Source organism: Ambystoma mexicanum, chromosome 10, assembly GCF_040938575.1.
Source record: "Ambystoma mexicanum isolate Mex_15411 chromosome 10, UKY_AmexF1_1, whole genome shotgun sequence".
NCBI lineage: Eukaryota > Metazoa > Chordata > Amphibia > Caudata > Ambystomatidae > Ambystoma > Ambystoma mexicanum.
The window spans coordinates 638,012,079-638,034,872 of record NC_090932.1 but is presented as its reverse complement, the minus strand read 5'-3'; the positions used below and the strand labels follow the sequence as shown (position 1 = coordinate 638,034,872).

The 22,794-nt window shown below is 40.9% G+C and overlaps 1 protein-coding gene across 1 annotated transcript in view; it reads left to right on the top strand.

The window, feature by feature from the left end:
• The first annotated feature begins 1,658 nt into the window (after window positions 1–1,658).
• Window positions 1,659–22,794, top strand: part of LOC138493204 (chymotrypsinogen 2-like) — a 31,963-nt gene continuing 10,827 nt past the window's right edge. Inside the window, exons 1-4 of the mRNA XM_069620364.1 lie at window positions 1,659–1,729; window positions 10,774–10,877; window positions 11,028–11,107; window positions 19,808–19,886. Coding sequence (XP_069476465.1) covers window positions 1,678–1,729; window positions 10,774–10,877; window positions 11,028–11,107; window positions 19,808–19,886 — 315 coding nt within the window. The 5' untranslated portion in view covers window positions 1,659–1,677. The remainder of the gene's footprint in view (window positions 1,730–10,773; window positions 10,878–11,027; window positions 11,108–19,807; window positions 19,887–22,794) is intronic.

The following is a 22,794-nucleotide window of genomic DNA, read 5'->3' as shown; positions in this document are numbered from 1 at the left end:
AGTTTATTTGTGTTATTTGCACTTTGTAGAGTAAAGAAGCGTATGCCTCCTGGACAAGTACAAACGATGAAGGGCACTTAACATGGATTCAAAGGGACTCCACCTGCTTTTAGCAGGTGCCTAACCCTAAAGGCTGGCAGATTCCATAGAGGGCAAATACATTTGCAACCCACTCCTCAAGCAAAACTTGAAAATGTCCCACAGTGCTAAGTCAGGTGTAAACCATGGATACACCTCACCCATGTGTTTTTTACACCTCATTTGTATACTGTAATTTCTAATGGGTGTTGTGGCCAGGCATTATTGAGCTGAGTGGAGTAAAGATTGGCTCAGAAATGACTTATAAGTAACATGGAGCCCACCATGTCCAATGTCATTTGAGAGATGCACCTAAATTAGTCCTGTTTTTATTTTATTTACCGTCATCCCGGGCTACAATTCCCAGAATGCAAAGGAAAACAGGCATAGATATGCATCTTTCTAATTCACATATAACTTGTGGGCAGCCATGCAGTGGAAGATATTTACCAGTGCAACATCCTGCATGCTTGCGCTCAGATCTTAGTGCCTCATCCAGGCAAGTAGTTATTTCCCAAAGACAAGATATTCACATGCAAACTAAAGACCATTTTGTTTTCAAATTCGACAATGAAGATGTTTGTAAACTCTTTCTTAAAAACCTATGCTGCTATTGTGTACAATGAGAGAGAACCCACCGCTATATGTGAACATTCTGTTCATTGTGTTTTTTTGAAAGAGAAAAAGGAATGCTATCACTGGTTTTCTCAATTTTTTACACAAAACATTACATACAATAAAAACCATTAACCCCCATAAGTAGTATTTTCTGTAAAGTCGTAAATTGATGCGATTCAGGGATGAGGGCTTGAGGGCCACGTTTGTTTGAGGTGAGGGCGGCCACTTCTTTTTAGGTGTCCATGCCTATTTCTTGTGCCAGTCCGACCCTGGGTGCTTGAGCCAAATCCATGGTACTCAAAACAAAATGAGGTATTTTGTTAGGATTAAAAACATGTTTCAGTTCCACAAGTGGTGACATACTACTATGGCAAAGAGACTTGATGGGATACGAGAGCGCTGTCCAGGTGGATTTTCTATAACATAATATAACACAACACAACTATTGAGCTTTCAAAACCAATGTCAAAACGGCCTTTATTTCTACCTTGCTTAGAAAGGTGAAGGAAGAGACGGGGTGGACTGGCCTTTAGGGAGCTCTGCATCTTGGGCCGCTTTTTTGTGGCAACCTATTTTATTTACACATTTTCTCATAGAAAAAGGGTTGGCCTTGCTTAAAATGTGTATTATGGGGATACTTTGAACATTATTTCCAGGACCTCTTTTGGCTCCAAGTCCAGCTCTGGGAACAGATGTCTTTTTCTGGCTTTTGAGATAAGATAAAATACAGCCGGACAAGGACAAGGCGACTGCCAATACTGGGCTCACAGCAGGTGGTGGGATCTGAATCAAGGGGTGGCTTGAACACCTGTTATGTTCAGGAGCGTGTGCGAACTCTGTTTGCTTTTCCATGGGACCGAGTCCCACGTCCAATCAGTCCCCGGCTTTCCTGTACACCCCAGGGTCACATCCTGCCCCCTGGTTTGCATATAAGGGGCCAGCACTGGAGGGCCTTCCCATCGCTCCTACAGTCCTTGCACCATGGCTTTCCTGTGGCTCCTGTCCTGCCTGGCTCTCGTCAGCACTGCACTTGGTAAGTTCATGATCTAACACAACCGTTCTCATTGGGGGGGCCCACATCCTGCTTAACAGTGACTGGGATGAAGGGCGATGGTCTGCCATTATATGGAGAAGTCTATGGAGGTTTGCTGATTACACCTGCAATGCCCAGAAGCGTATGCTTTAATGGCGAGATGTGGCTTGTTACAAGAAGTCACGATGCCTTCCAAGTGGACCTTGCTCGCATATTTATTACCGACTCATTCAAGATGGTTCACCAGAGAACACATTCCCTTGTACAGCTTGTAACATAGCTCAGTGGCTGAATGCTTGACGCCCAACTTTCAGTTCAAGTGTTTCGATCGTAGCACTGCCTTTCTTTCGTACAACCTCGACATTAGATAGCCATCATTTTGTGAGAGAATAGCTTCATTTTAAACATCTACTCCAATTTCAGTGTGTGTTGTCGAGACAAGTAGTCAACATATATGTATCACTTTGCCCATGCGAACTGCTTTTAAATTTCCTTTAGATGGAAAAACAAGAGATAGAACCGTCCACTGCAAAACAGAGGGTTTGTTGCTCTTTTAACTTGAAGAAGCGGCAGTACTCTTCTTTTAGATTAAATAATTAATGGACATATGCGTTTCAGAGCCAGAAGTAACAGTTTTCTTCATTTAATGACAAGAAGTGCTGTTTTTCTCCCTTTACCAGCACACGTGACCATACTGTTCCTTTAATCACAGAACAAAATGCCACTTTTCTTGTTACAGAAGGAAGTATCAGGTCTCGTTCAATTTAAGATGTTTGATGGTCTCCTTTTAACAGCAAAACGTGGCAGTGTTCTCGCTACCTTTAATGGCATGAAGTGAAGATGGGCTATATTTAACAGCAAGCAGGGTGATTTCCCGTTAAATTGAACAATTCCTGCTACTTTCACTGAAACAGAAAGAAGAGGCAGTACCTCCTTTTTAGGCAAGAAATGTGTGTGTACTCTCCATTTATTTGCAAACGTGGGAGTACTGCTCCTTTAAATGAGCTTTTGTAGTCTCCACTTACCAGCAAGACGTAGCAATACTCATTCTTTAGTATCAAAAAGTGCTGACACTCTCCGTTTATATATATAAAGAGCAATTATAATGATGTGAAAGTGTCAGTACTCTTACTACAATTACACCTGTTGGTCCCCAGCCCCCATTCAAAAAAAATGTTGGCAAAGCCAATGGTGTTGGCATCTGTGTAGGCCTGGGCTCTGCATTTTGTATGTTCTGCCATAATGGTGGTAACTGTCCATTGGTTGTAAAGAGTTGTTAAATGATGCTAGGACATGTCTAGATTTTGGCAGTAGCTGAGAAATGGCCATTTAATGTCTATACAACTGCAGGAATTCAGTATTTAATTGCTTGAAACTCCAACCCTTGTGAAACACATCCTCCTGGATCGAAGCCCTAAATATCATAGGTGCTGAAGAGTAGTCAACCATGAAGCTGTCCAATCAGCATTGCACGGTTGTCTGAAATGATCTCCCAGATTATTCCAAGCATCAGAACAGCCCTGGCGATCCATTCTTCACCCCTGTGGCATGCATTGCTAGATGATCTGGTCTAAGATACGGTCAATCAGCATTTTACCTCCTATCCCAATTCCTGCCACCAATGGAACATTATTGAAACACATCAAGCAAAGTTGACATGAGAAACAATATAATTCATGATCTGTGATGGAACAATTCTAAGAAGCCAATAAAAAGAAGGTGAATGCCATCTGCATGGCACATTGATGGTCACAGATGCAACAACTAAACTAACCATGAACATAGCACTGCTAATCCTAAGAATATACCCTATACTACTGGAGATAGCAAACGTAAGGGAAGTGTACAGTTACAGATGAATGGGTTCTGCAAGGGCCATTTCTAGGGGCCACTGCCAATGATTACAAAGCCACCTGCATATGTTTTCAGACCTACAAGGCATTGCCTCTAGTACCTGCTTATCAACATATTTATGAGTCCTAAACCGTGGATTGTTGAACCATAAATGAGAACATGAGTAGCTTGCCTTCATTCGTGTTTACTACATTTCAGCAATCTCCCTCACAAGGTTACATGAGAAACTGTCTGGTTACTGGTGACAAGCCAGTATAGTCCTTGTTATACCACATATCTTTGTTGAACTATACCACATCTAACACTGTCTTGAGAGGATAGCTCAGGGGCAATGCGCTTGCCTTGGAAGGAGGACGTCGCGGAGCAGCACGTGTTCAATCCCTGTGTCCATGCTTAGAAACCTTTGGATATTAAGCATGTTATAAATAACCAATTACACTATCATGAAAAGATACATAGAGGCTGACTTGAAAATTCTCGTTCAGCCATCCCAATTGAGAAGTGAAAAAGCAGCAAAAACTCCACGGGCATCATTTAGAGCTGGGGGTAGTGATATGATCAGCAGTATTTGGCAAATACTGCCACTTTTACCTGCCTAATTCAGGGTTTGATGAAATACCCCTGGCGGCATTCCCTAGGAATACCGTCAGTGGATTCACATGCACATTTCAGATCTAAATCCCAGTTATTTTTACCTTCACCTCAGAGCTGGAGGTAAAAATTCCAATTTCTCCCCAAAATTATTTGGACTTTCGTTACTGTACAGAAGGAAAGTGTAGGTCCTTCCCTTCAATACAATAACATACTTTTCTACAATGGGTCATGGTAAGGGCATGAAAAGGTGGACATCTCTGATTACCCTATTACCTTATCACCAATGCAATTTACAACTGTTCACACTCATAATCAAAATCATACAATACGTTTAATAAACATTTGCAAAAATGTACATAATAAAAGCCTTTTTCTTGGCTGCACAATCATTATGAACCATATAGCATGACATGCAATATAAAAGTACATAGTTTCTTCAATACCATGTTATTTAGCATACGCCTTTACTGCTTTCACAATCATTGATATTTATTTATCAGGGAACAGTTGCATTATTCTATCCCAAAGTTGCACTACTGCAATAATTACCGATGGTTGCCTGCCCACTAGGCATGCCATCCAAAAATCATCCTTTGCACAGGTGTCCTCACTATGTGCAAATCGATCCAAGTGCAATTTGTGCAGCTCCCTGAGCGATCAGATATCTGCATGTCACTGCTGATTTATTGTTCATACATAGTCTGCAGTACCCTTCCTCTATGCTAATACTCAACCAGGACCCAATACTAGACACAGAAGCTTAGTCTCAGAAATGACTTTCAGATCCATGGGCTGGCTCATTTGCTCAGGTATGGTTGTGCTGGGTTCATTGTGTATGTATAGGCAATGCATTCCTGGTCGGAGGAATAATTGTTTAAGTTTTCCAGATGTTCCTGAAATCCCAGAGCATGACCTTGGAGATTCATTCACTTCTTAAAAGACTAAGGTCCTTGTCCCAGTCTATGTTCCAATCAACAATTCCCATGATAGCGAGGCATTTTCTCCTACAATTCCATAAGGAACTGCTACTTTCCTTTACCATTTCATCCAGATGCATATTTTCAAAAAAGAGAAAGCACACCCTAAGTTTTAAAATCGTGGAGAGCAATACAGGTCCTAGCTCTAGTCTTAGAACGTAAACTGGGGTGGAGTTAGACATCCCAACTGCACATCTCAGGATTCTCTCCCTTCCAGCCTACAGAGTCTCTCCTTGCTAAGGTTTTCAGCACATTCCAGTCCATAGAGTAAACTGTGGACAATACTTATCTATCATCCTCAGGCTTTCAATATTGTACTCATAGTGTTCAGAAATAAAGCTCTTGATAGCAGGTTTACGGCAGCGTAAACAGCGCCGACCCTTACCGCCTGAGTACGAGGTCCCTTAGCGCCATGGCGAATTTAACACCTGCTTTTAGCAGGTGTTAAAATCCATGGCGCTAAGGGACCATGGAGTTAATTACGCCACCGTAATTTACGGTGGCGTAATTAACGCCTTCCCCACTCCCATTATGCCCTATGGGGCAAAAATGGGAATGGGGAAGGGTAAATGGGGATTGGGGACTTACCGCCCCGCCAAGGTCGGAATGGGGCGGTAAGTCCGCCAACCACCATGGCGTAAACGTAGTTTACGCCATGGTGGTAAAGTCACGGCCCAGGCGGTAACTTACCGCCTGGGTCGTAATGATAGTCTCGAGGCATTCATGGTGATCATCTTCAGATTTCTTGTTAGAACTTTGTGCTCCCAGATGTATACATTCCTGGACCACTTCTATTTGACTGTCTGCAATCTATCAACTTTTCAACGTTTGCTTGCTTCCTTTGCCAAACCCCATGATTTTGGTCTTTTTTAGGCTCATGGTAAGATCATTCACAGTAGGCTACTTCCAAAATGCAGGCATGGACTGCTGAAGTCCAATAGTGGTGTGGTCCAGTACTAAGATATTGTCGGCATATGCTAGTGTATTCAAATACTCTGTCCCCATTTGGGAGGAATGTACGCACTGCGTCAAGAGTCATTGGTAGGTCAGCGATATAAAGATTGAATAACAGTGGCGGCCGGGAACATCCTTGTTTCAGTCCCATGTTAGTACAAACTACATGCGACAAATTGTCACTAGTATCCAATCTGACTCTTCCGTAGTATCAGAATGAAGTTGGACTATGATGTTTGAAAATTCCAATGGGATGTTCCAATTAATTACTTTGTTCCATAACTTGTTCCTGCTGATACTGTTGAAAGTGCTTCTTAAATCAACGATAGCAATGTATAAGGGAGGTATCGTTCCCTGCTTAGCTTTCTCTATCAGTGCTCTGACTATAATTTGTTGTGTGCTGTTGAGCAGTCCCTGCGGAAATCCCTGTTTGTGACTCTAAGCATGTCCTCTTTTTGTGTCCCATAGGTCAGGTTTCTTATCAGTTTGCTGGCAAAGATTTTACTGGATACATACAGCATTGCTAAGAGCCTGTCATTTCTGGGGTCACTCCTTTCTGCAGCCTTAAAGGCAGGTATAAGCAGGGGTTGTTTCCAATATTGTGGAATTTGATTGTTTGTGATAATAGTATTTCAGGAGCACTTGTACCCAAATGTGTGGATTTTCCTTCATGACCTTATAAGTGAGGCCATCAGGGACAGGAGCTCCCTAATGGTTTTGTTTCTTAATCAGAAATTCTATGTCTGTGGCCTCATATCGAGTCATATCAAATTCCACATTTGGAGTGGGTCGGGGTTCTCATACTTTTCTGCAATTTCAAGGTGGTATTGTGTCCCCCATGTTTTGGAGTCTATGACATTTGTGTGCTGTCTAGTGTTAGTGCTGGCATCATTGTTCACAAGAGACCATTTCTTGGGATCTTTACAATTGTCTGGATCATTAGTTGCCATTTCTTAGTGTGCATAGATCCTTTATGTCTTTTGATCCAATTTTTATATTTACACTTCTTGTTTGTTATTTGCTTGGCAATCTCAGTAAGATCACTGCACTTCGAAGAGTGCACAGCTCATCTAAGTTCACATTTTGTCATGCAATGATTACATCATTGAAATGAATATTCTCAGTCCGAACATTTTTCACTCGACTCCCACAAAATGTTTGTTAGTGATATAATAAAAGGGTTGCCAATTCATCAAGTTAAGGGTCATTTAGGTAATTAGTGTTCTTCCATTCAGTTACCAGCTCCTTATTCAGTGAGACAATGTTAGGCCTAGTACAGCATGTACGGTTACCTGGTTGATTGATCAACATTGTTCCTTGCATCTTAATGACTGGTGTTGCCTTCCCTTTTCTAAGATTTAATTTTAGGGTGGCATGGTCACTAAGGTGAGTTTTCTATATGCTCATATTGTCTTTGAGAGAATAATAGTGGTGATCAATAAACTAATAATCCAGTGTGGATGTTTTCTGGGTTTCTGTCAAATGTTCTCCTTCCCTCTTGTGTGAGAGAAATCCTCATGTCAGTCTCATGAATGGAGTAGTTGGGCTTCTCAACTCTCTTGGGTATCAGGTAATATCCCATTTTTAGAAATGTTTCCAGATGTCCCATTATCAATGCAGCCACATACATCAATCTGTAGTGCACTACTCTGGTGTTGGGCTGAGCTGTAATTTCATGTTCAATGATAGCCAGTTCTTTAGACTTTAGTACTGGCCAATCTGGGCCAATCTGGGATTAGGTTAAGCATTTCGAGGACATGAGATCTGTTTAAATAGTCTTCATAGTTCCTGCATAATAAAGCTGGTGAATTCTCCTTGCAGGGATCTTCAAGTAGGTTCTTGCTTGCCTCTTTAAATTTGAACTTTCCCTTAGGGTTCATCAGTGGATGGTCTTTATGTATACTTACGTCTCTCACCGATTCATGATATAGATATGAGTGCCAATCAGCAGCATCCTCCTCCTCCATAATAGAAGTCATGTTTCTCATAGAAGGAAGTGGAGTATAAGGGCAAGTGTCACCTCACTTGTCAGGGTTAATTAGCCAAGGATCTAGGATGTTACTATGTTAACTCATATTCCACTTAATTTTATGTGTTCTGTTTCTTGCTCCTGCCTAACTGAACTCCCTTCGGAGATGCATTTTGGATTGAGCACTGGTCATTGTGGCAGATTCAATCTTTCTGTTGCTTTCCTGCATTAATAAAAACATACAGTGGTGGTTTGCCCTACTACTGTACATTAACCGTTTTCCCCTTTACAGTGAAGATGGGTATCAGTTTGATTTTTTTCTCCAAAAATGGCTTTTTAAGTTACACTGGAAGAAGGGATATTTCTGTAATAACCCTGGAGGTATTTTAGAATTACCATCTCTGCCAGTGGTAAAGTCTGAATTGGGCAGATTTTCAGAAGTCAAGATGGCGTAAGTGGTGACTACCAATGGCAGTATTTTGTTATCAAAATTCACTCAGGATGCTTGCAATGCTCGATACGTCATCGAAAATCTTCGCTAAAGTCCTATTACAAGAACTAAATGCGTGGATTACTGAGAAACAAATCGTAGCCCTAAATCAAATTGGATTTCGTACCAATTCAGGTACGATACATGAGCTTTTGTTACTCTCCACAGCTATTGAACACTCCTGGACTAGATGTGTACTGTGCTTACATCAATTTCTCCGTGGCGTTTGATACTGTGCAGAGAAATAGGTTATGACACAAGCTAACAGATTGGGGTATTCCCCCAGGCCTATTAAGAATGCTGATGCTGTTGCACTCGGACACTACTGTACGTATCCGTCTGAATGCCGCCGGCAGATTGTCAGCGCCGATGATGACTACCAGCGGTGTTAAGCAGGGGTGTATGGTTGCTGCGATTCTATTCAATCTGTATTTGGCAGATATGGGTGGAGTCTTCAGTATTCCCGCAGCCAATCCCGTAAAAATATCTGACGTGATTCTAGCGTGGTTAGCTTACGATGACGACCTCATCTTGCTTGACTACACACCAGCGGGCCTTCAGCTAATGCTAGATGCGTTAAGTAGGTATTGTACTCTTAACGGTTTAGTGATTAATATTGAGAAAAGCAAGGTGATGGTCTTAACAAAAAAACGCTGCCCAAAAAAATACACGTGGCTCATGAATGGTCAAACCTTAGAACAGGTCAAAACCTATAAGTTCTAGAGATAATCATAGATGACCTCCTGACATGGTATGCTCACTGGATTGCTCTTCAAGCTCGATGCAAAACCACAACCAATGCTCTCAGCATATTTATTGGTAGGAATAGAGGCTACTCGATTTCAGCGATATTGACCATCTACATTGCTAAGATAAGATCTATAATATTGTATGCAATTATCATATGGGGACACAAATATATCAAAATGGTTATGAAACTTGAAGCTTTCTTGTTACGTAAATTATTTCGTTTACCGCAATGTGTTAGTGTTGAATTCCTATATCTCGAATTTCATCTGACAGGCATATACCATGTTTTCATCAATCACTGTGTACTAAATTATGAGAAGTTGTTACGCCTTAAGACTGACACTATTGCTAGTGCTTATGTACAAGTTTATCTAGACCTAGTTAATGGTACCATGTTTGGCGTAATGGGCGAGTTAAAAAAACTTCACAATAAATGGGCCCGTCAATCGACCATAAATGTCCAAATGAGTATAAACTCTGTGAGGGTAACTTTAAAAAACGCTCTTAAAGAAGTTAGCTACGAACAACAGCTAATTGACCTTGCAAACAAAACCAATAGTGCAATCTATTGCAATGAACGTATACTAAGTAGCCATATACCGAGTTACGTTAATGCCTATCCCAGTCCACGAATAGTGAGGCAATATCTTCTATTGAAGTTTAATAGATCTGAAGCACTTGAAATTAAAGGCGCACATACACGTATCCCACGAGAATGTCGCTATTGTCGTCTGTGCGGACTTGATGTAATTGAGATGCTACATCACCTTCTCATTGTATGCGAAGCCCTACATGCACTTCGGCATAGACATATGATGTCATACAATAGTAACCTTACTCCTAATGAAATAGAAAGTCTCTGGTCATCGTTTATGAGTGGTAATGACTTAAATCTAATGTATTTCATGGTATCATTTTATTTGAAAATTGTTCAGATTTTATATTGTTTGGAGTGACTATATTTAATGATTTTAATATATGACACGAACTGCTTATGAACTAATTAGCGCCATTGCTGTTTGTTTTTTAAAAAAAAAATGTAAATGCTTGTTTTTAGAAATAATGTGAATGGGATGTACTGATGAAATGATATATAAAACATTTGTTTTGTTATATGTATATCAATAAAAACTGAAAACTGAAAATTCACTCACCTCTAAATTAGATCCTATATTTAGATGATAATCACTCTGATATTGCTTATGTTAATACAGCACACAACTCACTAGTGATTGAAGCAATGCAGGGCACCCATTACCTTAACTCAGAGATCTGACCAGGATGGGAACATGGCACTCTTTAAAGTATTGAGTTGCTGGTGCCCTTGCTTTCATTGGGTGGTGAATGCCAGTGTCACTTACACAATGTAGGTGTCTCCTGTCAACTCAGGTCTTCTCATATGTGCTGTTTATTGCTGAGTAGACATTTGAGACCCCATGTTTTCATTTCTCCCCAGGTTGCGGTGTCCCAGTCATTGAGCCTGTCGTTAGTGGCTTTGCTAGGATTGTGAATGGTGAAGAAGCGATACCAGGATCCTGGCCCTGGCAGGTGTCGCTGCAGGTAATGTGATATGAAGCAATCAACTAGTTTTATTGTTATTGTTTCAGTGTGTCAAGAATGGTTTATGGCCTGTGCCACAAGTGATTCTTACCCATTCCCCCCTCCAAATGCCCCCTCTGCTCACTCATTTTGTGCTCCTCTTTGTTGCAGCAAAGCAGTGGATTCCACTTCTGCGGGGGTTCCCTCATCAGCGAGCAATGGGTCGTCACTGCTGCCCACTGCTCTGTGACGTAAGTAGAACATTTCTTCATCATTATATGTCCAGCACCAGAGAACAGTAGGACTTTTATACAGCATCACAGTACCACTCGACAGCCACTTCAGGGCGCTCACATGTGACAGTCCAGCAGAGTTGATGGTTGGTACAGATAGGGCCATTTGAGATGTAACCTCCGTGCTTGAAATCTCGTCTGAATCAATCAGTTTCCAGTTGCTTTCAGAATAGAAGGGACTGAGCTTCTGCTCTCAGTCATAAGTTCCATAATTTAGGCCCCTGCATTACAAGCCATCTGGTCCATGATTCTGGCTTCTGGACCTTTGTAACTCAATCATTACAGTTTGCTCAATGTTGCCAACCATTTCTTTTTCGTCAATTTGAGGTATGTCAATATTATGACCTTCAAAGCCCCTCTCCTCTTTGGTTATTGAAAGGATGGGTCACCAAAGAGAATAGTGGCCCCCAGACTGAGCTCCGATGTCAGTGAGGGCAACTTTGCAGCAGAGTTTAGAAGCTCTATGAGAGATTGTTAGTCCGAGGATGAGCCTACTTCCAAGAAGGGGCATACTTATGTTTACATACATAAAGGCAGGCATAAGTAGGGTCTCTTAAAGCATTCACACACCATATATCAAACTAAAATAAATACAAATCTGATCATCTAATATCTCACTTGCACTGAGGATACATTTGGTGGCGGTTATAACTTCGGGTTTACATTTCATTTCTGCTTGTATAATTGGGCAAACATCATAACTTTTCACTTCATAAACATGTGAAAATGTTTCCTTTGATTAAAAATTGATGAAACACGATCTTGGACAAGACCATTTTTCTGAAAAAATATATCTCCAAAAGTGAGTTTTGCTGAAAGTCCCGATTTGTTGAAAATAGACCCACAAAAAAATAATGTGCACATGTTTTTTTATTGTTTATTTGTGTTTGGTTTATTGAAACCTTTCCGAAAAAAAGAAGAGAAACATAGAAAAAAAAGAACTTCATACAAAAACAAGAATTTAAGATACGAAAGAAATATACTACCAACACAAGCCATACTGTAAAAAATACCTAATGAGTATATCACACATACCAACAACATACACACGTCTCAATTTCTCATAATAAGATATCTAAAACATCAAAATATCAAATGTTTCCAATTCAATATAAGCAAAAAAGACAAATTCATAAGAATAAGATCATAAAACCTAAAATACATGTTTATATAATTGTTCCGCTCATACAGTACATTTTGTTTACGATAAGTCAGATGTTTTTAAAAAGGCAGTTATCCCAATTTTTAATACAATTATATTACCATGCAACATTTGATACCATAACAAGTCTCTATTCACCAGGTAAATAGAGTTCACAAACTGTGAGAAATATAAAATTATCTGGGGAAGGATAACTGGACAGACAAGTAGTAGGTGTTGGAGATTTTCTTCTTCACCCTCCACTTTACAAAAACGACACCATTTTTCCAAACCACTATTCCTATTTCTGATATTTAAATTCTCATGAGTCTTCATGACATTCATCCTAAAGCGCATCCTTACATTTCTGATCACCCTACTAGGATACTTTCTTAAACATCCTTCTATTTCAGGAAACATTTTTCAAAAGGAATGTGCCTGACAATAGATTCTAGATCGGATGATGGATTCTCTGTTAACACACCAATCATTGCCTTTTAAGATATTCTTTACCTTGTCTGGATTTTCTAGCAAAGTAGTTAAAGGCACTCCGAGATTTAGTAATAGATTTTTCACATCTATTTTTAATGAAGACTTCTGAGATTTCTGCCCCTGCTAACACATACAACTCTTCCTTTCACAACAATGCTCTTTTCCATGCAACACATGATTTTAATGACTGTATACCAAATTCATACCTAATCAGTTCCAGAGGAACAATTTTTAGGAGGAAGAACCACACTCCTCTCTACACAATCCCTTCTACCACTTTTAGGTAATCCAAAAAATCATGAGCAACAAACTCGAGACCATACAGTAACCTTGACAATTCTCTCATCCTGTAGAATTCTCTCACTGGTAACATGGTGTATTTTCCATATTTTCTTTCAACGATGCGCATTTGTCTAAGTGCCTTTACCTTTAAACAGTTTTTGGCCGTTGTTGAACCGGTTCCACTAAAGGAATACGCCCAAATATCACAATACATTCTGAGATTTTACTTGTTTTCCTTCACAGTATCAGTAAAACTGTGTTTGATTCTTGTTTGTTGTACTCAAACAAACAATCACAGTCTTTTTGGGATTGATTTTAAGAGCACATGTATCAATCAGAAAAAAAAAGGAAAAGCAGTAAAGATTTTGTATCTGTTTTGCTCAAAAGAAAACCCACACAAAGTACATTTGCAGGATCCTTTTGTCAGCACTATCAGGGGAAAACTAGTCAAGAGTTTTCACTTTGCCTAGAAAGCCTGCAGAAAAGGTTTATATCCAGTATTTTCCAGCAAAGTAAATTGTAATCATAAGTAAATAGTTGTGAAATAAAACTGCATATGAAGGTCTGTTTTTCAGATTTGCTTAGCAACCTAATTGAAACGTTTCTCTTAGTTTGATGAAAATCTCTCCAGCAAAGTCACCTAGCTGAATGTTTTGCTTCAGTGGTGAAGATTTGGAAAACCACAAAACTCATTTGTGTGGACTTTATTTACAGCTAATGCATTGATCTTTTCTTAATTTGAGAACATTTTGCAATTGTATGAAATTGAGAAAATGTAATTGAAATGTCACTAAATGGCTGAAAGCCTGATTTTACTTACATGTTGCTGGTCCCTTGCATGCAATTGCAAACACGTCCAAATCAGAGTGTAAAGGTGAAGAGCAAATGGAGGACACACCGCCTTTGCTTTTCTTTTTACACTGCACTTTGGGAGAACTAAAACACTGCCTGCAAACTTACTTTGCAGGCATCGTTTGGTAACAGGTTCCAGTGGAATCCACCTGCTCATTACCAGGTGCTAATGGAAGGCGTATTCCATTGGAATCCATTCTGTTTTACTCCTGCATGAAAATCTCATGCAGGTGTTCAACAAACGGCTCTCCAGAGGCGCAGATGAAAGCAATGCGTATATGCTAGCTCTGCTATGCTTCAATCCTGCACCTCAAAATGGCACCAAAATGAGCTGAAGAAGAAATTGAAAGACTAACGGCTTCTTTACACTTTCCTTTTTGCTCATTAGAAAAGGAGCACCTCTGCAATTGTGCCTTCATTTGTATGTTCCATTGCATGTTCCATTTACACACCACTTTGGGAGTGTTTAAAATCGCACAGACCATCAACATGTAAGTGCAAGTGTTGGTGGCCCCCTGCAATCAATTACCCTTTAATTTAAAATGGGCCGTATTGTATTTTTCCCACTGAAAAACGCTTTACAAATCAGGCTCAGGGTATGTGAAACCCCAATCTACTCTCGAACTCAAACGTTACCTCACCGAGGTAAAGAGTGCACAAAAACCAGAGTTGAATTCCGTAATTGCATGTTAAAGTAAGAGTTAGAAACAGGAGTGAGATCCGCAGACAAGTAGAGTATCTCTAGAGATACAATTATACAAATATCTGAGAGCTGATGGACCATAACAAAGGGCACAATGTCAACAAAGAGATATCGAGGAATTATGCAAGGCAACAACTTTATGGCAATGTTTGCACAATGTTCTTCAGTTTGAATTCCTGGATTTAGGAATAATAGAAAATATTAGGGTACATGATTCACTTGCATATAAATAAGTATTGACCTAAAGCGGCCATCCTTTTCATATGTAAAAAACAAGGCACATTTTTATCCCTATTTGAGCGATAGAAGTGAAATTGAGACAACAGTTAATTCCACATCCGTTCTATATAAAAGAAAATGCATGAGAGGGTTGGCGATCACCCTTTTATGCATTGCACATCCCCTTGCATTTATTTCAATTAGACGCAGCAGAATGTGACATGTTTCGGTGTATTTTAAAGTGAATTGTGGACTTGGTATGCACTTTGAAATGTACAAAATGCCCCCCAGCTCGGATGCACACATTCAGACGCCCTTTGAGAATATGGTGCATCTTTTTCTTGCATATGTCATGAGATGCGCAAGTGCATCTTATCAATTTAACAACAATTAAAAGGGCACAAATGGCATGCACAGAGGACATCCCAGCAAAAGATGGTACACCTAGTGTGACGGGCAGTCACTCAGCACAATTGTTCTTAATTTCGCCTAGTTTTCAAATCCTGATATAGTTGTGTTATTCTTCTACATAAAGATACTAATAAGTTATCACTAATAAACGCACTAAAGTCAAAAGTTAAGTCTCCACAGCTATGTTCTGTTTGGCTGATAAGTTCTCTGCCGCAGCTGGTCACAAGTTTTTGCTGAAAATAATTGGTAAATAATTGGTTGAAAAAAGACCTCTCAGTGTAGCCAGTGAAGTACTTGCTTCATATTATGATGTGCCTAGTCACAGGGGTCTGCAACCTTTGGCTCCCCCGATGTTTTGGACTACAACTCCCACAATCACTCACTACTGACAATGCTGGGTGGTCTGATGAGATTCGTAGTCCAAATCACTGGAGAGCCAAAGGTTGCAAACAGTGGTATTAGAAGGATGCAATGATCCATTCTTCTTGATCAAAAGGGCACCACATTTAGGTTGATTCTAAATGAAACCACAGATGCTGTTCAATGAAGTACTGGTGTGTGGGTGAGTTTGAGGACAATTCAAAAATCCATGGTTCTACTGGTACCTGAACATATTGCTTTTTCAGACTAGTGTTTCTTGAGGTTTCACAGCTAAATAATATTGGGCATCATTACGAGTTGGGTGGTATTCCGTTGGTAACTCCACCAGAATATCATCAAACATAATTACCATTGCTGCCACTTGATCCAGCGGAATTCCCGTCAGATTGCAAGTGGTGGTGGCACATTTTATCCCCCATTTAATCCCCATTTCTGGAGAGTCTATTGGACTCTATGGGCCATTTTTGGCGGAATTACCACTGGGGGAATGCCCACTGTGGTAATTCCACAGTTTTTGCCGATTTACAGCGACGCTGGAGGTAAATTCCCCACTCTAGGCCCACACTCATAGCATAGTGGTGCAGGAAAAGTGGCAGTTATTCTGTTACTGCCATTTTTTTGCCGCTCTGCCAAGTAATGAGCTCCATTGTGTACACATGAAGCAACCCTTATCCTAGCACTGGTGCAATTATTAGAAACCTAGCTCTCCTCTTGTATTTTTTGTACAAATGCACTTGGTTCTGAACTTGGGGCTATAGGACTACTTCTCATCATTTAGACTGGTGAGTTAAGGCCTTGAATACGCAACGCCATTGTGCCATGTATTAAAATAATGAGGTGCAGTCTCTCTTTGGTCCTGGTGCCTGTCAGGAATCAAGAATGACGGCCCACACTAGAGACAACCTGAGTTTTGAAAATAAATTGCTGTGCAAAGAATGAGATGCTTGTAGTGGGCATTAACCCATTGCTGTTCCATGACTGAGAGCCTCTGCATGGCTTCTCTGAAGGGGATACCTTACCTGTGATTTGGTTAGATCCTTAGTTAATGAATGTCCATTTCTTTGAAGAGAAAACAACACACCGTTTTCATTTAGAATAGCTAGGTAACTACACTTTGATGCATTTATATATTTATTTTTTGTACAAAGGCGTCAACTTTGAGCATTTGTGTTTCGTAGCACCGTGATTATTAAACCACTTTAAATAAACGAGTAGCATCACATCATAGCTTAGTGAGAGGTTGCCAGAGTAGGCTTCAGAGGTTTTTCTATTTGGCGCCAACAATTAATGGATTCTGAAGGACGATACCCCTGCGCTCATGAGAAATCCTTCTTCAATCCAAAACACATTTCTGATGAGGGCGATCTGCAATAATAAAAGACTGTTCCTTCTTAGATAATCATATGCACAGGAATGCGCAATATGTGGAGGGCAGGCCTTTCAGAGAAGATGAATAAACATATTCCTTGGCACAGAGAAAGAGATGAAATATAACCTTGCTATATTTACATGTGTTGTCACTTTGCCAAATGTCCATACGGTCAAGACGTTTAGTAGAGTGGAAAACTTAACTTTCAAGTGTGGGGGCTGAAGGTTGCCACCACCAAAAGGCCTAACTTTATTTTTAATTGCAGGGTTGTGAATTATAAACAGCATTAATAGCAGGTATTTATATTTGTCAGCTCCTGGTAGATTTGAAACACTCCATTGTGTGAACGGATAGCATTTTGTATGTTTCAGCGTCTGCACAGAGCCGCAAGTGCACTATGGTGGCAATTTCAATTGTACCCCTATGTCATTCTGATGCTGCCTTTTTACCTCCTTTTTATTCAGTACCAACCAAATTGAGGTCTAATTTTCTCTTAAATGACTTGCATTGTGTCTTTTGGTTTCTTGCAAAATAAAGCATTATTGGCTACTATAGGTCTTGAATTTGCTTAAATCTCTTGGTGGAGAGTAAAGGGTACATCAAGGAATCATGGTTTACCTCTAAGCCAATACAATCATGGACCATTACTGTAGCATGGACTTGGACAGAATTCTTTAAGCCTCTCTCTTCTCTCCTATTTCACCCCAGGAGGGCTTCCCGACAAAATCATAAAGTCAATATATGTAATACAAACGTTAAAATTCTATGAAAATAATAGCATCATGTTAAAGCTTTTCATACTAAATGCTGTATTACTGTTTGGCAAACAATTAGGACAAGGGATATGGTAAGTACTTGTGCACAGAGATAGGAGTTTGTTCTCAAATTAAGATATTTTGCAGATCTCATTAGAATTTGTATACCATTTTATACACTTTTCCAGATGGGATGTGTCCATGTTTCTATGTATTTGATAGCTAACATCCCTTTTCTAAGCTCACTTAAAGGCTAGGGCATGTTGGGTATTTTGTGGATATTTGGGGCTTTGCAGTATTTTCTCACCGCCAAAATACCTTTAGCAATAATCACTCTCTGTATTCATATTGGATCACACATAACAATAATACATTGCATTATTTCAGAATTCAGACCTATTTAGATAATGTGCGAGATAATTTGCGTGGTTGGTTTATTTGTGGCCCCAATATCCAACATCCCTTGTTTTTTATCTAGATTGTTCTTGATCACTAGAGAGACCTCAGGCCTACATTTTAGGGATACCACATTTTCAGTGTTAGTGTTGTGTGCTACCATGGGCTATTGTGGTATTTTTGTGGTAATTTCCACTACCTTATATACAGTATGGAACTATGTCCAGAGAGTCTCTCTTCCCGTTGGCTCATGTACCTCCAACAAGCTATGCTACAAACAGTCACTCACAACTGTCCATACTGAATATAATCATGCACACATCTGTTTTAAAATGACAATTGCACTGTTTAAAAATCTACCCACGTTTAAACCTTTTCCCATGCAAAATGAAAGAGAGAAATAATACACACTAGCTATCTGTTTTCAGATATTTTTGTATTATAGAAATTTCCTTAAAACACAGTTTAACCCTTTTTTACAGAAATAAATGAAATGGTACAACATTATTTGTGATAAAATGAACAGAGAACTGCGAGAATATATTCAATTGGTAACATTGCATATGCTGATAAGGGACTGGGACTCCCTCGAATACACTGACTGAACAGTTTCGCACACTTTCGCACAGCTCCCACACTTCTGTAATTACCTTATCTGTTCAGCATGAGTTTTCTCCGGCTATTCTCTTTCTGAATTTGGCTCCCTTGAAGATTAACCCCAGTGAAAACAAGCGTCTGTCGTTCTCAAACCGGGGTTATTGCCTGAAATTCTCAGCTTTTGCAGCAGGAATGCTTCAGCCAGGAAACAGGTCCTTCTCCCAGCTCTGCCAGATCTCCATTGTTCTCCCCCTCTCCTCAAGCTTCCCCAGCAAAACTCTAATCACAGCCTCTAGCATGATACTTGCTATGACGCTGCTCCAATCAGAATCAATCATGTCATCTCCTCCCTCACTACACAATGGCTCATTTCTACAGTAAAAATTTGTAACCAACTGATTTCCTGTTCCTTCGAGCTCTTTGCTTCCTGTAGTTATGTGGACAGAGCAGCAGAGAAAAAAAAAATGAATGTGCGTTTAAAAGTTCACTTTCAGAGTAGGCCTAATTCTGCATTGGAGACACATTTTTATTAGTGGGCTATGTTAAATGCAGATTTATTAGTCAGGTTAGTTATTAATAAGGTTAGTTATTAATTTTCAAATGTGTCTCTTGCACCATAGGCATTTCAGGTGAAAAATAGTGTGCATTTTTGAATGTGCACATGTGTTTTTAACTGTAAAAATAGATTTGCATCTTATATGTAAAAATCGTTTTTGACTGAATAGCCTGTCTTTACTTATATGTCCATGTTACTCTGGCAACACATATAGCAATGCACCACACCCATGTGGTGGTGCTGCATCAAAAAAAAATTGCTACCTGTGCAGTAGTGCTGTACTCTGTGCTGTAACACGCCAAATATCCTTACAGGCCTAAGATATGCACATAATTAATACAAATTAAATGTAATAATGGAGTAAGCTGATGGCCTCTGGATAGTCTCCTAAAATAATCATTGATATACTCTTGTCCCCAGTATTATGCACTGTGTGCAAGCCTGTACTAATCAGTTGTGAAGGAAAGTTTCACAATATTTGTTTTTTTCTGGTTTCAATGTTAGAAAGTATCACCGCGTAGTCCTTGGAGAACACGACAGAGGCTCAAGTGCTGAAGCAATCAAGTCAATCGCTGTTGGCCAGGTGAGATGCATGTTCCCTGCAATTTTATCAGATGTTTTTTGAAGCTCATTTTTGGTGTCAGGGGCCGTGTCCGCCATCTAGCTAATCCTCTGACAAACTGGCCTGCTGCCGACTCCAAAGGCAGTATTGTCTCTCCATCTGCTCCAAGAAGAGGGCTCATGTCCAAGTCCACATCGCTGGAGCCACCAATAACAAAGCTGAACTCTATAAAATCTGCAAGGAACTCGCCAATCCTACCACAGTCTCCTTCTCTGCTCCCCCCTCCCAGGCTCTCTGCTCGGCAGTGGGTGCTCACTTTTCCTCCAAAGCTATGGACATCCTGTTCTCTCTGTCATCTGCTCCCCCATCACCTCCGTCTCCTGCCTCCGTTGGTCCACCTTCAGCCACACTCTCCTCTTTCTCTCCCATTGCACCTGATACTATCTCTAGAGTTGTCTGCTTTATGAAAGTCTCCTCTAAACAGGTGCTCCCATGCTCCTCCAGAACCATCAAGAACAACATCACCTCTCTTGTCCCACATTTGGCACTGGCTCCTTCCCTCAATCGCATTAGCACCCTCTTGTGCACCCTCTCATATAAAAGCTGTCTGCTCACCCTTCTTGCCCGGCTAACTATCACCCTATTCCCTATCACCCCCTTTTTGGACAAACTCATGGAGAAGCTGGTCCTCCCCCAACTGATCCTTCTCAATGAATTAGCTGAATGCCTCCATGACATCCGGTCCTCTTTCAGGGCAGCCAAAGACATGGAAACTGCTCTCCTGAACACCCGCGAAGACATACTCTTTAACCTGGACTCTGACACTCACTCTGTTCTGATCCACCTTGATATTTCTTCTGCATTTGTCACAGTCAACCACTCCATCCTCATAAACCGTCTTGGTGATACCCTACACATCACAGACAGGGCACTGGTGTGTCTTACCTCCTTCCTTTCAAACAGACCTTCCCAAGTGCATATGGGCCATTTTTTCTCCTCTACCACTCTCTCTACATGTGGCATCCCTCAGGATTCTATCTTATCACCATGGCTCATCAACATCTACCCTGGCCCCTCTGGCACACCAGACCTCCATTTTCTCCCCTCATTTCCAGTATTATGCAGACGACACACAGATCTGTTTCAAGCTGTCATTCTCTAACTTCTCCTCCTCCATCAAACCTGACTGACTGCTATTCAAGCATGGTGCTCTGCCAATGATCTCTGCCTTAATGCCAGTAAGATAGATATCTTTCTCATTGGGACGCCTGCTCCTTGTTTCCCCCTCACTCTCTGGCCAGACTCCTCGGGTCCCCTCCCCTCACCTACCTGTGAGGCTAAAAACATTGGGATAATATTTGACTCCTCTCTCTCTTTCTCTCTTCACATCATAGACCTTGTCAAGAAGTCCAACTTTCAGCGCCACCTTCTCAGGGGCATTCTGCCTTTCCTCACCTTCCCACAGAAGCTCATCGTCTCCCCCGAGCCCTGGTTCTCTCTAGGCTAGACTCTGCAACTGCAACAGCCTCTTCCTTAATCTGCCTCTTTCCTCCCTTAGCACCTCCAACTAATCCAGAATAGGACTGCAAGACTTGCCCTATTTATTTATTTGGTTATAAAAAAACAATTAAATTAATACATAAATACATTAATAAATCCTTGGCCTCAAGCCCAGGGACCACATCTTTCCAGCCCTAAAATATCTCCATAATCTGCCGGTGACTGCAAGGATCAAATTCAAGACCCTTTGCATCATCCACAAGGCTGTCTTCGGCCTGGGACCTCTTTACATCCAGCTCTCCCTCCCTAAATACCTCCAGGCCAGAGTCCTTTTGGTCCTCTGATTCCAACTCTCTGCAGGTCAAACATTTCTCCAAGCAGAGAGTGGGAGGTAGATCCATTTCTTCGGCTGGCTCCTCCCTCTTGAATGGACTCCCTCCCCCCTCAGACTTGAGCCGGATCTTCTTAAGTTCTGGAAACTTCTCAAAACTTCCCTTTTCTCCTTTTCCTTCTCTCTCCCCTCCCCTGCTAAGCACTTGCCCTTGGGCTCCCTTTCCTGGACTAGCCCAACTAGTCCTCCATGTCCACCACACTCATTCTCCATTACCCCCTTTTCCTCTCACACTTGCCACCTGGCCTTCCCAGCAGTTGCCTGCCCCCCTTCCCTCAGGGAACCCCACCCTACGACCCCTACCCCCTTGCACTTACCACTTTTTCAAGCACTTGCACGGTAGGATTTTCACAAGGCCAATATAGCCGTTTTTGTTGATCTACTTTTGTGATTCACATGCCCTCCCACGTTGTCCTGTGGCGCCTGGAAACACTTGTGTATAGGCACGATAAATATGTCCATTAAAGATAAATCATAGTATTTATTGAGACCAAGACTCAGGTTGTTTCCATCTGCCCACTTCACAAACGTGTGCATATTCACTGATTTGAATCAAAGCTTCTGTTCTGGAGTGAGGCTCACTACAAACCTGCCCTCTAATTTTTGTACATGAATTTTTCGAGTTGCTAGAGAAACTCTGTCTAAGAACTAAATGTAGAAACCAGTAATAAAACAATTGCTTATTATTAATCTCTCATCCACTTACTAACTTTAGTTCCATCTGAATAAATCTGGGCAGGAAAGATTAGAATGGCAGACTCTGCTTGGGAATGGAGTCCGAATGCAAATGTAATGTCGCCCAAGTGAGAATGAATGTCTAAATTAACTTATTTTCCCAGCTGACACACAAGGAAGGCGGTTCTTAGTAGCCTTTGTGTAAAGCCTCTCATTAGTGTCCACAGACTCGCGCAAACAATGTGTCTGAGGATGGCAGTGCGAGCAAGAAGGGTGAAACGGCAAGACTCATCTAGTGGGCATTCTTGGGAAAGGGGGGCCATATGGTTATGGCTAGAAAATGTGGGGTGCAAAACGGCGATT